General features: G+C 39.4%; 3 protein-coding genes across 4 annotated transcripts; 1 reads left to right on the top strand and 2 right to left on the bottom strand.

Annotated features, from left to right (window-relative positions):
• Nucleotides 1-399: 399 nt before the first annotated feature.
• LOC135934719 (probable cytochrome P450 301a1, mitochondrial) lies at nt 400-3,855 on the bottom strand. The gene is made up of 12 exons (XM_065476668.1): nt 3,512-3,855; nt 3,143-3,389; nt 2,973-3,089; nt 2,840-2,916; nt 2,575-2,782; nt 1,950-2,106; nt 1,720-1,889; nt 1,589-1,667; nt 1,324-1,530; nt 1,090-1,268; nt 607-763; nt 400-535 (listed from the first exon to the last, which is right to left on the bottom strand). Exons 1-10 carry the CDS (start codon nt 3,690-3,692, stop codon nt 1,161-1,163), a joined length of 1,551 nt encoding a protein of 516 aa, XP_065332740.1. The 5' UTR covers nt 3,693-3,855; the 3' UTR covers nt 400-535; nt 607-763; nt 1,090-1,160.
• A 2,274-nt stretch (nt 3,856-6,129) lies between these two features.
• LOC135945414 (probable cytochrome P450 301a1, mitochondrial) lies at nt 6,130-13,685 on the bottom strand. 2 transcript variants are annotated; one of them, XM_065493099.1, is made up of 10 exons: nt 13,451-13,685; nt 8,187-8,433; nt 8,008-8,124; nt 7,868-7,944; nt 7,601-7,808; nt 7,103-7,259; nt 6,862-7,031; nt 6,726-6,804; nt 6,468-6,674; nt 6,130-6,415 (listed from the first exon to the last, which is right to left on the bottom strand). In XM_065493099.1, the coding sequence occupies exons 1-10, from the start codon at nt 13,647-13,649 to the stop codon at nt 6,308-6,310; spliced, it is 1,569 nt and encodes a 522-aa protein (XP_065349171.1). In that variant the 5' UTR covers nt 13,650-13,685; the 3' UTR covers nt 6,130-6,307. The 2 variants fall into 2 exon arrangements, with proteins under 2 accessions (XP_065349171.1, XP_065349179.1); XM_065493107.1 differs by lacking the exons at nt 6,130-6,415; nt 6,468-6,674; nt 6,726-6,804; ... (4 more) ...; nt 8,008-8,124; nt 8,187-8,433 and adding exons at nt 9,284-9,593; nt 9,655-9,858; nt 9,917-9,995; ... (4 more) ...; nt 11,583-11,699; nt 11,757-12,003.
• Nucleotides 13,686-13,749: 64 nt separating this feature from the next.
• On the top strand, nt 13,750-16,176 carry LOC135945405 (probable cytochrome P450 301a1, mitochondrial). Its single transcript, XM_065493086.1, has 9 exons — nt 13,750-14,016; nt 14,073-14,319; nt 14,368-14,484; nt 14,552-14,628; nt 14,687-14,891; nt 14,947-15,109; nt 15,164-15,412; nt 15,559-15,765; nt 15,820-16,176. The coding sequence occupies exons 1-9, from the start codon at nt 13,761-13,763 to the stop codon at nt 15,931-15,933; spliced, it is 1,635 nt and encodes a 544-aa protein (XP_065349158.1). The 5' UTR covers nt 13,750-13,760; the 3' UTR covers nt 15,934-16,176.
• Nucleotides 16,177-16,372: the final 196 nt, after the last annotated feature.

Genomic DNA, 16,372 nt, shown 5'->3' on the forward strand with positions numbered 1-16,372 from the left:
ACTTGAGCGGGCTGATAGGAGCGTGCACCAACGTAGATTATTTGTACTTCGTGGGGCCGTACTTGATTTCCCAGCGGAACCTTCTCATCATCTGTCAAATTTAACTTATTGTACGAATTTGTGCATACTTGATTGAATTATTGTACCTTCACCAATACGATTTCCATTTCCAGTTACGCAAACCTCATTCCGATGCACTTCGAACTCCGTGTATGAACGGAAGAGTGACAAATGGATTAGCCTTTTCTTCCTGCTCATGCCCTCTAATCCACCTTTCCGGAATGAACTTTTCACCACCGGCATCAATCTGTAAAATATGCACAACATTAAAATAAATTTTTTTAGATATGGTTAAAAATATACCGCATGCTTTCTTCAATGCAGCCTTCAAGTATTTTTTGGTTTTGTTCAGCATGTCGTTCGTGACTGGGGCGCAAGGGTTCGGTATAATTTTTTTCAATTCACCATGCAAGATTTCCTGCTTGTCCTGATTTTCGGACAGCTGCAGCATCACGTTTGTCAAGGAATGAGACGTCTGAGAAAAATTAAATTCAGTAATAATTTTAAAATATTTTGTGTTTTTCTTATATTACATTTTTATAATACCGTGTCAATTCCAGCCATCAGCATGTCAAGCGCCATGATGACTGCTCTCAACGGGTTCGGATCCCTCTTCAGCAGTCTCTCCAACGCACTTGGCTCCTGATCGACAGGCCGCGATTTTGATCTTTCAATCGCTTCAAGCACATGCTTTTGGCTCGCTCTACAAAATGAAGGTTTTTATTAAAACTTCAAAGAAAATTATATATTAAATTAATCTAATGTTTGAATAGACAAGTTAAGAATAACTGTTATTAAAAAAATTAAGAAGATAGCAAATTGCGATACACTAATAGAGCTTGCGCTCTGATAATTTTTAAACGATTTCCTCACATGAGCAGTTTTCAAAATAACTATTTACTTTGTGGCAAAATAAATTTAAAAATGATTATTTTTTTATTTCAGACATAAAACGCGTTTAGTTAATAAATGCAAGAAGCAAAAATTGAAATCGAATGGAATGGAAGACCAAATAAAGCATTATTTTACAATGTTCCACACACGCTTCTGGAAATTTTATTCCAACGACACGCAAGCCATAAAACAGTCAAAAAATGGTGTCACCGCACGTGGACAGTGAATTTGAGCGGATTTATAGGTGTGTACAACATGGCGTTTTTGTACTGCATTGGGCCGTACTTGAACTCCCAGCGAAATCTTCTTATCATCTACGAAGAAAATCTCAATTAGTGCATGGATCATGTTAGGTGTTAGGTTTAATACTTTTGCCAATGTTACTTGGATTTCCAGCTGTGCAAACCTCATTCCCAAGCACTTTCGAGCTCCGTGTCCAAATGGAAGAGCGACGAAGGGATTTGCTTTTTCCTCTTGCTCGTGCCCTCTGATCCACCTTTCAGGTATAAATTTTTCCGGCTCCCGGAAGTATTTGCTAAACCGTGAGATTACTGCGTGAGACATCATGATTTCGACCTGTATGGCAGAAATATTGATTTGTGATCATGAAAACATTATTTAAATATATATTTACATTTGGTGGAACTCTGTAGTTTGAGAGTATCACTTCTTTTTCCGTCTTTCTCATGTTTCCGCTCACGACTGGCGTCATTCTGGAATGGAATTTCATTCATTTTTTCCATGCAGATTAAAATTATAGTGCACCTCATGCTTTCCTTGATGCAAGCTTTCAGGTATTTCATTTCCTCCACCATTTCGCTAGTGATAGGAGAAAATGGGTCAGGCATGATTCGCTTCAGCTCTTGATACAAAACTTCCTGCTTTTCCTGGTTCTCAGACAAGTGCAGCATTAAATTCGCCAGAGCAACAGAAGTCTAATATAATTAAATTTAACAGTCTAAAGCTATAATCGGACCAAGAAAATTATTTTTTACTGTGTCGATTCCCCCAGAGAGCATGTCGTGCACCAGGATGACAGCTCTGTTCGGATTCGGGTCACTTTGCAGAAGTCTTTCCAACGCACTCGGCTCCTGGTCCACGGGCCTCCTGCTCGACCGTTCTATCGCTTGGACAATGTATTTTTGGCTAACCCTAAAAATTTCACCTTGAGAATATTTAAAAAATATTTTTTAGACTAACTCTCACTCGGGGTAGTTATTTTCGTAGAAAATATATATTTTAAAAAATTGAAGAGTGATCTTGGGACAAATTGCTCATTTTTCCAATTTCGTTCGCTCAAGTATAAAATCACTATTTCTCTGATAATCATCTATGTTACTTGATTTATTTTGCTTTAATGCTGGTCTCGTAAGCAAGTTTCGCTTAATAATCCATCATTGCTCTCATAGGGCATTAATTTTTGGAATAATTACAATATACACTGTAGTCTAGAAATTTTTTCAAATTTATCATCGATCTATATGCATTTAATTTACTTTTTAACATCCAAAAATGGCATAATATCAGACTATAGGCCCAAATCCATAAATTTATTCTAGGGTAAAATTGTAATTTATCCCAATTGAATAAACATTTAATTAATTATAAGAATATTTTTACTCAGAAATGCAATCGAAAGCTGCAATGAATTTTTTCCAGGATGGTGTTGGAACGAAAGGCCATAGAAAGGATTCGCCGCCCATTTCCAAGTTGTGCATGGTCTCAAAAAGGCTGTGCACCGCGTTGATCATCCTTTGTGGCTCTGAGTCGGGGTCGAGCTTTTCCTCCAGACATCCTAAACGCGTGTCCAACGCAATCATAGCAATCGCTATACCACAATACTCAAGATAAGTATTTTAAAATTAATTTAACTCGTAGATCTTACACTCAAACGCCCATTTATATAGTTTGTTTCTGAAATCATCAGGCATTTCGTTTTTTGAATCCATCCAACTAGGAATCCTAGTAATTTGGGATAAATTACTATCAAGATTACCAACATAGCTCTTTGAAAAAACATTTTAACTAAGTCCTCGGCCACCTCGTCGATCTTGGATGTGTACATTTGCACGATTTTGATCTGCATCATAATCGGATTAGCTTGGCGTCTCCCTTCCAGCCAATCTTCTCCTTGGCTGCTCCATTTTAAAAATTAGTATTGAAGAAAATTAAGATTATTATGCTTTACTCGACAATCAGTCCACCCACTCCCTTCAAAATATCTTTGCGGTGAACCATTCTGTAGTAATCTAAGCATTTTATCGATGGTCGGTTGGGCCAAGGACCCTCGCCTCTTATAATCGTTTCAATGTCCTTAGGGTCGAATACGAAAACCAGGTCGTTTTTTGGCTGCAGTCCGCTGAATTTAACAATTGGTCCAAACTCGTCAAAGAATTGCTTGGATACTTTTATTAGGTCGCCAAAGTCGTACTTTCCTGTTGAATCAAAAGTCATTAATTTTGTTGATTTTAAAACACTATTAAATTTTTATTTTTAATAATATATAAGATCTCAAAAATGAAAAATCCTTAAATTTGTCAAACCAAAAAAAACTCACTAAATCCAGGTAAGAAGCGGAACTTATTCCCCAGTAAAGGAATCGGCTTCGGTCCAGGCATTTCCTCGTAGGGTCGTACATCCTGGGTTGTCCTTGCTGAATAGACGAGTTTTTGTTCACTCACAGTCAACGCAGTGCTTAAATACCGCTTATTCGCAGGCACAAATATTCTCTGAGCCATTGTTTCTGGTAAAAGAGGCAATATAAACCGTCCAATTAAACAAGAACATTAATATGAAAACAACTCAAATTGAATGGATGCGGTAAAGATAGTAAAATTGATCACCAAAGTACAACACAACGGCTCGACCGCACTTCCTTGAGAATGAAAACGAACAAAACTGCTTGCGTATTTCTTTGGGTTCATTGGCCTCTGAGGTTGACTCTGTGCTAAAACTGTTAAGATGATAAGATAGTTAAAAATTGACACACAATAAAACTCGATGCCAAAAAGACAAATAATGGTTAAAAGAATATCGCGATCGAAAAGGTCATTCCCCTATTACTAATACGCGTGCCGGGGACAAGAAACTCTTGTTTTCTTCTCCACACATGCTTTCTCTGCGTTTCGAGCACATTTGACGGTGCTTGGCGACGATTTCTCACTCTCTCCTATAACTGACCTTCCTCAGGTCACCCGACCTGAATCCTCATTTTTTTGGTTTAACGGCTTTGACGCCGCCGTCGCTTCTTTTTGGCATTTTTTTGCTATTTTCATATCACCGCGCAGACTATTTTGACGCGCACAAGGTGCTGTAGCGGTTCCCGCTTATTGGCGTTAACTTAGTTTGTAACCTTTAGATGTCACTTGTAACTGTATGATAAGCTTTTCTCATTTACCCTGTATAATTTACCTTCACTGACCGCTCACCTACGCACGCATACGGTCATGTCGCATTTACCTCTCCGGCCGGGAGTATAATGCCGTGCGCATATATGACGCTTGTAATAACTTAATAGACCCGAAGATAATACCGGGGTAAGCATTGTATTTAACTGTGATAATTATTGTTATTCTCGACTCGCATATTGATGCGTTAATTAATTGTTTATATATTGACTTTCCTTTGAGATTTTATTGTGAATATTTATTATGTAAAACTTTACAGTCTTAATTATGGATTAAATCTACGTCTACAAAGGAACCAGATGCATTTCCTTTTGGCTCGAACCGAGTAACCCACAGTGCTATGCGATGTCATCGTCTCAATAGGTCCGATCGGGTTCCAACTTATTTCTAATAATTCAGCGGTTTGATGGATTTCAACTCACGATGTCTCAAACGAATCGTCTCGACGAGCCCTACCAACTGACCTACCCTGATGACCTTTTTCAGGGTACCCCACCCTGAGATCGGTCCCGGAGCCGATTTTCCAACGTCGCCGACCATTTCGACGCATTGCCAATGCATCATCCGCTCGAGCTTTTTCGGAGTTTTTCAACACGATTCACGAGAAATGGCAAGGACGCAGAGCCCGAACGTGAGCCGCGCAACTGTCTCAACGGAGCAGCCAGGTGGCCCGTCGGTGCAGCGAGCGTTTGTTAATTTTCATGCGTATTGGCAATATGTATGGTGAATTTTAAACCAGCAGAGCCTATAATTTTTATTTGTGAACTGAAATTGAATAGGCTGACAAGAAGTATACAAAATTCCTTTTTGAAATTATAGAAAAACCAAAACAGAATAATCAGCAGTCGAAAACTTAATTAGTTATTTGAATTTAAATAAAAAAAATCTTTAAAATTATCATTTATCATCATCATCGCTACCTGATGGCTCTACCTTTTACCTGTGCACCGCGTTACGACGTCTAAAAGAGATGGAATACAAACACTTATAAAACCATTATATTATAACGTTAAGTTTGTGCCAATCGCGTGAACTGAAAGAAAAAAAAATCACAAAATCCAAAATTATGTGATTTTAACTTGGTTGTTTTGATTTCAATTATACTCTAGCATGTGTCATGGTTAATTTAATGCTGCATATGGGCAGTCATTATTAACAGGACTGGGCTCGCCCCTTGCGGTGTGCGTTGTCTCCTTACGAAATTATTGGGCACAGCATAGATAATATAGCGGGATTTCCCACTTCGCTAGCAGAAACCATTCCATATAAAACAAATGAACTAGCTAAAACCTAAAACTCTCACTCAGGGCTCTATTTTATATTAAAATTTGTGTAGTAGTCATGTTTTTATTGTAACAAATGTTATGTTGGGTCTACAAAGTTTTAAAGTCCTTGTTATTAGGAAAAAGGAAAGCTTTTCTTGTCGCAAACGTTACTTGGCTGCATCAAAATGCTGCTCCATAGTAGCGATTGCATCGGGAGCAGCTGATTCACGAGAAGAAAATTTCAAGCAATCGTTGATGTAAGCCTAAATGCGCACCATGGCTAAAATTTGACTCTAATTCTTGTCAATGAAAATTGAAGACCGGCCGCATGCTTATAGACGCTGCCCGAATGCAAGAGGCCGCACTTTGGAGTGCGTTGACAAATTTACTCCGAGGGCCTGCCAAAGTTTTATTTTCAACGCTGCGCTGTGGCACTTCCACCAGAATTATTACGCTCTGGCCGCACGCCACGCAAGAAAAATCGGAGAAGAAAAGCAGAGTGAAACAATAACACGAATTTTTATTTCTCAAGCGATTTGTAACAATAATTATGTATTATAAAAAGTAAAAAATATTAGTAGAATTTACCAGCACCTCTACAAACTACACGACATTTTCCAGACAAACGTGCAGCAAGAATTCTTGGAATGAAAATGTTTCAAACCGCGTCTTACAACAGTTTTATCGCTCGTAGACGGTGAACTTAAGCGGGCTGATAGGAGCATGCACCAACGTAGATTTGTATTGCATGGGGCCGTACTTGAATTCCCAGCGGAACCTTCTCATCATCTGTCAAATTTAACTTATTGTACGAATTTGAGCATACTTGATTGAATTGTACTTTCGCTAAGATGATTTCCATTTCCAGCTGCGCAAACCTCATTCCGATGCACTTCCGAGCTCCGTGTCCGAACGGAAGAGTGACAAATGGGTTAGCTTTTTCTTCCTGCTCATGCCCCCTAATCCACCTTTCCGGAATGAACTTTTCAGGCTCCCGAAAGTGTTCGCTGAAGCGTGACATCAATCCATTTGCAAGCAAAACGTCCACCTTTTAATTATAGTTAAACTCGAAGTGCATCAAAGCTAAAATATATTTTACTTTCGGGGGAATCTTGTAGTTTGAAAGAATAATTTCTTCCGTCGTTGTTCTTGCGTTTGCTGTCACCACCGGCAATAATCTGAAAAATATGCACAGCATAAAAAGAAACATTTTCTAGATATGGTTAAAAATATACCGCATGCTTTCTTTAATGCACGCCTTCAAGTATTTGGTTTCGTTCAGCATGTCGTTCGTGACAGGGGCGCAAGGGTTCGGCATAATTTTTTTCAATTCACCATGCAAGATTTCCTGCTTGTCCTGATTTTCGGACAGCTGCAGCATCACGTTTGTCAAGGAATGAGACGTCTGAGAAAAATTAAATTCAGTAATAATTTTCAAATATTTTGTGTTTTTCTTATATTATATTTTTATAATACCGTGTCAATTCCAGCCATCAGCATGTCAAGTGCCATGATGACTGCTCTCAACGGGTTCGGATCCCTCTTCAGCAGTCTCTCCAACGCACTTGGCTCCTGGTCGGCAGGTCGCGATTTTGATCTTTCAATCGCTTGAAGCACATGCTTGTGGCTCACTCTACAAAATATAGGTGTTTATTATAATTTTAAGGAAAGTTTTACATTAAATTGAACTGATGTTTGGGTAAACAAGTTTAGTATTTTTTTCCTATTAAAAATAAATAAATAACAAGATTTCAAATTGAGATACAGAACTTGCGCTTGCGCTCTGATAATTTTCCAACGTTTTCCTTAAATGAGCAGTTTTTAAAATAATTATTTACTCTAATCTATAATAAATTTAAAAATGATTAACTTTCAACGATATGTTTTTCCAGTTTCCCTTTTCCCCAGGAGAATTGATTTATATCTTTTAGAAATGTTTTTAATAATTGCAATAGATATTTTAAAATCTCCTACTCTACAAAGAAGTCCATAACTTTGACGAATTTCTTCCAAGAGGGAGTCGGAATGAGGCGCCAGAGGAAAGCTTCGCCACCAATTTCTAAGTTGTGCATCACAGAGAGAAGAGTGTGTACAGCGGTGATCAACCTCTGCGGCTCAGAGTTTGGATCGAGCTCCTCGTCCAAGCAGCCCAGTCGAGTGTCCAGAGCCACGACGGCTATCGCTGCATTTTGTTTTATGTTGATATTTTTTAATTAAATATCCGTAAAATTTTATCCTTACACTCCAGGGCCCATTTGTGCAGCTCATTTTTGAAATCATGGGGCATTTCGTTTTTAGAATCCTTCCAGCCTGGTATTCTAATTTAGATAAATGTCTCATCACTTATCACAGATTTATATTTTTTTTCTAGAGCTTTTTACTTTTTAACGAAATCTTCAGCCACTTCATCAATCTTTGGTGCGTACATTTGAACAATTTTTGTCTGCATCAAAATCGGGTTGACATGGTGTCTCGCCTCCTGCCACTCTTTTCCTTGGCTGCCGGAAAAGCATGATTGCATGAAGTATTTCGATTGAAATAAAAATAAGAAGCTGTTTACTCGACTAGAACGCCACCAATGCCTTTGAAGAAATCCTTGCGTGTTACTTTTCTGTAGTACTCAAAGCACTTGAGAGGAGGACGGAAAGGCCAAAGTCCCTCGTTGCGCATCATCGTCTCCACGTCCTTGGGGTCGAAAATGAACAGCAAGTCGTTGTTGGGCTCGAGCCCGTTGAATTTTACTATCGGACCGAATTCTTCATATAGCTGCTGGTCCACCTTCATTAAATCGCTAAAGTCGTATTTCTCTGCAAAAGAAAAAGATATTGGACGGTTGTGAGAATATTACAGCCAGCTTTTAGATTTTTTTCGTGGCAGGATAAAATTAGAAAAAGACTAGAATTTCTTCCAAGTAATCTCATTGAGCAGATAAGTAGGAAGTGTATGCAATACATGCATGACTTTTTTTTGCTCTTTTTATCCCTGTCCGAGGACCGGAGGACCGGGAAGGGCGCGCACTGCACTGGCACGAATGCTGAAACCCGGGTCCCAATAACACCGCGAACGGATAACATGGGCGCACCAGGCCGCACAGGGACCCAGCCCACTTAAGGGCCACTTGCCTCCGCACCGAGGACTGCATTGAAACGCTAGACATTCGTCCCGTGAAGCCAAATCACGCATGCTGGAAAGGTGCAAACCAGCAAGTAGCGAGTCGGCGCCGGTGCGCCTCCCAGGCCGTTGAGCAATTGGAGCAATTCGAGTCACTAAACTAACCACTTTTTGGCATTTCTGACATTGGGTAGCCAGTATTAGATCTCCGAACTGCTCAAATACCTCTCATTGCTTTGACACTCCTGAGAGTGCCTTAACAATGCGAGCCAACGGGCTGGTAATTTATTTAATCTGTAATGTTTATTTCGTTTTATTGTGTGTGGCTTTTCTCGCAGATAGAACTATTAATAACGCGAGTTCGTTTATTAATCTTGTGCGCGCTTTAGATTTCGAAGAAAGAAGAGTAAATTTCAGTTTAGAGGCATCCTTGCCAATAATGACCTACATGTAACCTCTAGAGCTTGTCATGGATGCTTATTTTAAACGCAATCTGAACAATGCTTAGTGTTTTTAAATATCACTATGTAAATAAAACAATATGAATTGGAGTTCCACATATTATTTTAATGCCAGCTTTCAAATCAATAAACATAAAATGTAATTAAAACAAAATGAGTTTGCAAAAATTACTTATTAAATACCCTTTGATTAATTAAAATACATTTTTGAGTTTTGAGGGATGCAGTATAGACAAATTAAAACAATAAGCATATTAATTTTCTTGTTCTCGTCAGCTCAGCTATTCTCATTGCTTGTGAATCGTGAATTTGAGTGGGCTGACGGGCGCGTGGACCAAAGCTGACTTGTACTTCACGGGGCCGTACTTGAATTCCCAGCGAAACCGCCTTACCATCTATATTATTTAATTAAAAATTAGTATTTTCAGTTGTTTTGTAAGAAGCTGAAAAATCAACCTTTGCGAGGGTAATCTCCATTTCAAGCAAAGCAAACCGGAAGCCTACACACTTTCGGGCGCCGTGTCCAAAAGGAAGTGTGACAAAAGGCTTGACTTTTTCCTCTTGCTCGTCTCTAAACCATCTTTCTGGCTTAAACTTTTCCGGTTCTGTGTAGTGCTCGCTGAATCGCGACATCGCTCCATTCAACATCAAAACATCAACCTGACGTTTATAAATTTGAATATTAACTTCTAAAATGACACTTAATGATAAATCGAACCCCAACTGGTATTCTGTAGTTTGAAAGAACAATTTCATTGAATGTCCTCCGCATCGTTCCTGGCACGACCGGCATCATTCTGCACAGTGTGGTTATTTTATTTTTTGTTTATTCAATGCTGTAAAAGGTAAAATGTGCTTAATGTGTACCTCATACTTTCTTTGACGCAGGCTTTCAAAAATTTCATTTCATTTAGCATCTCGTTTGTTATCGGTGCGTGCGGATTGGGCATGATTCTTTTCAGCTCTTGGTGTAAAATTTCCTGTTTGTCTTGGTTTTCTGATAGGTGCAGCAGCACATTCGTTAAAGAGTGCGAGGTCTAGTAAAAGTAAAATTAAAAATATTATCAGCGTGAATTTATCAATGGCGAATCCGATTGTAAACCTTTTTTAAGTCACTCGACAAATGCAACAAACAATAAGCTAAAAGTTTAGTATCATAAATTGTTTTGCTATTCGAAATAGAAATGACAAACTTTATTTGTCAAGTGTTTTTAAGAACTTTTAAACAAACGTTAATATTAAAATGTTAGTACTATGACATTGTCGGATTTTTTCTCTTACGATTTTTAAATATTATGATTAATTAGAACGTAATTAAAAGTTAGCAAATATGACGTATTATTAAAGATTTGCCTTTGTAGATATAATCTCGAGAAAAAATGTATAAAAATAAACATATTTAAAAGTGTAAAAATGATTACAATGAGTAATGGTCCAAAACTGTGCAAAACTTAAACTGTACAAATTTTAGAATTGTACGCCTAGTGCGTATAGTAAATTCACCGTGATTCTCAACCATGATCCTAAAGACGAAATATTATTTCGTTTGGCATATTTGAAGCTTAAATTTGTTAAGCTAATCACAAAATTGCGATGATTTTTTTACCAGTTTTACTCCAAAAAGGAGATCGGAAAATGGTGTCTTAATGGTTTTCACTCAAATTGCAAAATTTTTTGTAATTGGTTTAAAAGCGAAACTCCCGAAATACGGACAATTTTCTACATTGGCGGCGGCTCTGTCTGAATATTTTCAATAAAGTGTTAATTTACCGTGTCAATTCCAGCCATTAGCATGTCCAGCGCCATAACCACAGCTCTGGTTGGGTTCGGATCTCGTTTCACGAGTCGTTCCAGAGCGCTCGGCTCCTGGTTCGCGGGTCGCGACTTTGACCATTCGATTGCCTGAAGAACGTACTTGTGGCTTACACTAATAAAAAACTCTTTTCTATGTTAAAAAAATTAAAAATAACAGGGAAGAACTCACTCTACAAAGAAATCCATTGTTTTTATAAATTTGCGCCAGGATGGGGTCGGGAAGTGACGCCAGACAAACGCTTCGCCACCCAACTCAAGGTTGTGCATGACAATGAGAAGAGTGTGCACCGCGTCAATCATCTTCTGTGGCTCTGAGTCCGCCTCTAGATTCGCGTCCAAGCATCCTAAGCGCGTGTCAAGAGCAACGACAGCAATTGCTAGCGTTCCAATAGAAGAATTAGACTCGTCTTAGGAAGCAATTTTTCATTTTTCTCACACTCAAGCGCCCATTTGTGCAGCTCATTATTGAAATTTTCAGGCATTTCATTTTTGGAGTCCATAAACCCTGGCAACCTGAAATAATTGTTTTCATGACATTATTTTTAGCCTTCTAAAACTTTATAGATTACAGCCGAGTGAAATCTTCAGCCACTTGGTCAATTTTCGGGGTGTACATTTCCACTATTTTGGTTTGCATCATGATCGGATTGACGTGGTGCCGCGCTTCTTGCCAGTCTTTCCCCTGGCTGCGTGCAAAACAAAATTTCATTCGTTTCCACAATAATGCCAGCTAAATTCAATACTCGATAAGAACTCCACCGACGCCTTTGAAGAAGTCCTTGCGCGTGTGCTTTCGATAATATTCAAGACACCCGAGATGCCTTCGGTAGGGCCACGGACCCTCGTTTCTCAACATCGTCTCGACGTCCCTGGGATCGAAAACGAACACCATGTCATGGAGTGGCTCGAGACCCGTGAATTTGGAAATCGGGCCAAACTCTTCGTAAAACTGCTTCCCTACTTCAAACATGTCGTTGAAGTTATACTTCCCTAGAAAAAATAGCGCGTGATTGTTTGTTTTTATTGTAATCGATCAATAATTGTGAAGTGCCCACCACCTGATGGCGGTAACCTTTACCCTGAGTTCACCTGTGCACCCATGCGTGCTGCAAGTTTAGTTATAAAGTGATCATATTCCCAATATATCAGCCGAGCGTTAAGCAGCTAAGTGTTAAACGCTCGCAATGCCAGTGAAACTTTGTGCATCTCGCACACCTATACGCTGACCTTGCATGTGAGAATTCCTGGTATGAATTTAATATTGCATTCGTCTCGTAGAACTGACCAACCCGTTTTACCGGGTTCAATTCACGGGACGAACAATAAATCTGGTATTTCAACCATTTGAGGGAATTTGACTAACTTTCCCCATAATTTTTTATTTTCGTTTAATTATAATCTCTCCAGCATGCAAGCTAATTTTTATTTGTTTGTAACTGTCACGAGAAATTAAAAGCAGCTTCCCCGGTGTGTATTTTCCGTATTTCTACAGAAATGTCCTGCTCTACTAGTTTTGGCTACTGATTGTAGCCCTAATTCATGAGCTTCTTGTCCTGCCTGGGGGTTGAAACTGACAGCAACCACAATAGTCAAAACTAGTAGAGCAAGGCACTTCTGAAGAAATACGGAAAATAAACAGCTCGCTACACTTCAAGGAAGCTACTTTTAATTTCTTCTGACATGACAATCTCGTGTGCTTCTGCCTTCATTGGCATCCAAACCAAGAATTATTTGAAACTGTTTGTAACAAATCTCTAAGTAAATTAGAATAATGAGACTAAAGCACAGACACACAAACATTTTATCAGAAATTTTTCATTATTTAATTAAAAAATATTCTTTCCACCTTGTCTATATATTAACAGATAGATTTGCAATGCCAATCTATCAGTTTTTATGCCATCACCATATTAATAATTCCTAAAATGAAGCAGCAATTTATATTAAAATTGGGCTTCAATTTTTGAAAGCGCTTGTGGTTTGTTTGGTATTTTTCATTCCAAATTTTATTCCAATATCAAAATTGGCTGTAGTATTAATTGATTGCGATTTTTTATAATTAAAATAATATGATCGGAAAATGATAATATAATTCGTAAAATTAAATTTAATTAACTCTTTGTATTTAGTAAACTTCGCGTTGATAAACATTTGCTTAAAGAGTTGACTCATTTCTCCCCTGCTTGCTCTTTCAGGAAGGACTATATATATATCGATTAGATTTTGCTTTTGGCCGTGAAAGCCTGCATAAAACCCCGCCGACCTAGTAACACGGATAGGGATCAATGGAGCCAGCTGCCTCTCTCCCTTTGAATAGCCTTAATGCGTTTTGTCATTAGGATATATATGCACTAAAAATGGATAAAAAAGCACGAAGCGCAAAAAATGCATTGATATATTGAATTCAGTTACAAAATTCTATATCAAAGAAACTCACTGAATCCTGGCATGAAGCGAAACTTATTCCCCAAGAGGGGAATCGGTTTGGGACCCGGAATGTCCTCGTAAGGTCGAGCAGGTTGCACATCTTGCTTCAATGCGGTGGCTGCACCTGCAAATTGTCTGCTCCCTCCTGCCCTCAGCAACGATTGCAAAGATCGCTGATTCGCGAATAGGAGTTTCCTCCGACCAGCCATTGTTGAAGCAAACCAAAATGATTGCTCTATGACAAAAAATAACCTTTATATGACGCTGTAATATTGGCAGTGGAAAGATAAAGACCGACCGGGAGCTCAGTCACTGCCCGAATGCAAGCGGCGATAAACAGTCGGGCTGCGTGTGTATTTCGTTGTGCGAGGCCAATTTTACTCCAAGGCCGGACGAATTTTGATTGTTCGATGCTGCGCCGTGGGGCCTCCGTCAGGCTCATCGCTCTCCGACCGTTCGCATCGCAGGCCCAGGAAAAGGCCGCTGCGAGCAATGGGCCCTGGCCTTACTCCCAGGTCCCTGGGCCCAAAGCGATTCCGTTGCTGGGCAACAAATTCCGATTCTTTCCCGGCTTCGGTAAGTGTAATTAATTTTTCACAGAATGAGTTGCAAGTTTTTTTGATTATTTATAGCCAAATATGACTTTACAAATTTGATCACACTGCACAAGCAGCTGCGCGATGAATTCGGCGACATTGTCAAATTTGGTGGCTTGGAGCCAAGGAGAGATCTGCTTTTCATTTACAAACCAGAGGATATGGAAACCATGTTCAGGAACGACGGTCCTTGGCCGGAGAGACCCTCTTTTAAGGCACTCCAATACTACAGGGACGTCACGAACAAGGACGTCTTCCAGGGTCTGTCTGGCGTTCTGGTGGAGTAAGGCCGAAAATTTCAATTTATAAACCGACACCAATTTATTCGTAGTCAAGGTCCAGCGTGGCAAGAAGCGAGGTCGCAGGTCAATCCAGTCATGATGAAAACCCAAACTGTGCAAATGTATGCCGGGAAAATTGGGGACGTCGCTGAGGACTTTGTCAACATGTAATATTTTCTAAAAGTATCCCAAAAGTAATTTTGTATCTATATATAGCCTCTGAATTAATATTAGGATCGCTGATATGAGGGACGAGAAAAACGAAGTGCCGGACACCTTCAAAAACGAAATTCACAAATGGGCCCTGGAGTGTAAGATAAGGTTATATTCCGAAATAAAAAATAGAATTTATTTTCTCTCATACGTTAGCCATCGCGCTTGTTGCGTTGGACACGAGGCTGGGGTGCCTGAGGAATAATTTGCCCGACGACTCAGAGCCGCAGAGAATGATAGACTCGGTGCACAAAATGCTGCAATGTCTGCACTCCCTTGAGATGGGAAACACAACCCTTTGGACCTTTATATCGACGCCAACCTGGCGAGAATTCGCCTCCACCTTGGATTATTTTACAGCGTATTATGCACTTCTATCTTACAGAATGGTTTATATTTTAAATTTTTTCCTTCAGCGTTGCTCTAAAATACGTGAATGAGGCGATTGAGAGGTCGAAAAAAATCCCAACGGATGACGGAAATAAGATGAGCGTTGTGGAGCGGTTTTTGAAAAGAGACCCAAATCCAACGAGAGCTGTCATCATGGCGCTGGACATGCTGATGGCTGGAGTTGACACGGTTTGATTAAAATAATAACCCTTAAAAATTATAATCAAAATGTGATCCTTTTAGACCTCACATGCCCTTACAAATCTGCTTCTTCATTTGTCGGCCAACCAGGAAAAGCAAGAGAAGCTATATGAGGAGCTGAAGAGGCTGCTGCCCGACCCCAGCACGCCGATCACCAACGAAATGCTTGACGAAATGAAGTACATGCGTGCGTGCATCAAAGAAAGTGCCAGACTCATGCCGGTCATAACAGGCAACGCCAGAACGACCCAGAAAGAAGTGGTCCTCTCAAATTACGTCATTCCTAAAAATGTACGACTCATTTTTTTTTAATTGTGCAAATAATTATGTCACAAAGTTCTGGCTTTCTGAGAAGTAGTAGGCAAATACATTAAGAACTCCTGCTAGAAGAACAAAAGCAATTTATTCAATTACCGTGACTAATCTCGAATCGTCAGGTTGATGTTATCATGCCGAACGCTTTAATTTCCCGCATGGAAAAATACTACAAGGAGCCGGACCAATTCATTCCTGAAAGGTGGATCAGGGGAAGCGACCAGAAGGAGAGCGTCAACCCGTTCGTCACTCTCCCCTTTGGTCACGGAGCTAGGAAATGCGTGGGTATGCGGTTTGCCTCGCTCGAACTGGAAATGGTGCTTGCCAAGGTGGAGATAATAATGCTGGTGCAATAGCAATTTAAATAATTCCATGTCATTTAGATGATAAGGCGATTCAAATGGAACTACAACTACGGAGAAATGAAGTACCAAACATTTTTGGTGCACGTACCCATGGACCCGCTCAAGTTTCAAGTCACCCAGCGTACCAATTGACTCTGTAAGGGGTAATTTAGAAATAAAAACGCAGAGCGAGATTATGGAATCGATGGTCTGATAAGGAGTGAGGAGTGTAAGATAAAGGTTCACATCGCAGTTATAGACATTTCATTCTAAAAACTATTTTTAAAAAGTCGACGAAAAATTGTATAATTAGACACGTTATATTTTTTTAACTTCTAGCTGTGTTAGAAATCCAGATTGAGTATCAATAAAAAATATTTTCAATACAAAGAAAAACTATTCTTCTTTTCTTAAATAAAAAATAATTCCCCTTCAGGTTTTCATTGGAACGCATTATTTGCTCTAATCGTATTTATATTCAGCGTGTGTAGGGGGAGCAGCTGCTGCTTTTTAGCGCGCCAGTCCCCTGCCACTTTTTTATCTTCAATTTGCCGAGATCGCCAGTGTTAGGCTTTTGCGTCGGCCTCATTCA

The sequence above is a fragment of the Cloeon dipterum genome, chromosome 1 (assembly GCF_949628265.1).
Source record: "Cloeon dipterum chromosome 1, ieCloDipt1.1, whole genome shotgun sequence".
Taxonomy (NCBI): Eukaryota; Metazoa; Arthropoda; class Insecta; order Ephemeroptera; family Baetidae; genus Cloeon; species Cloeon dipterum.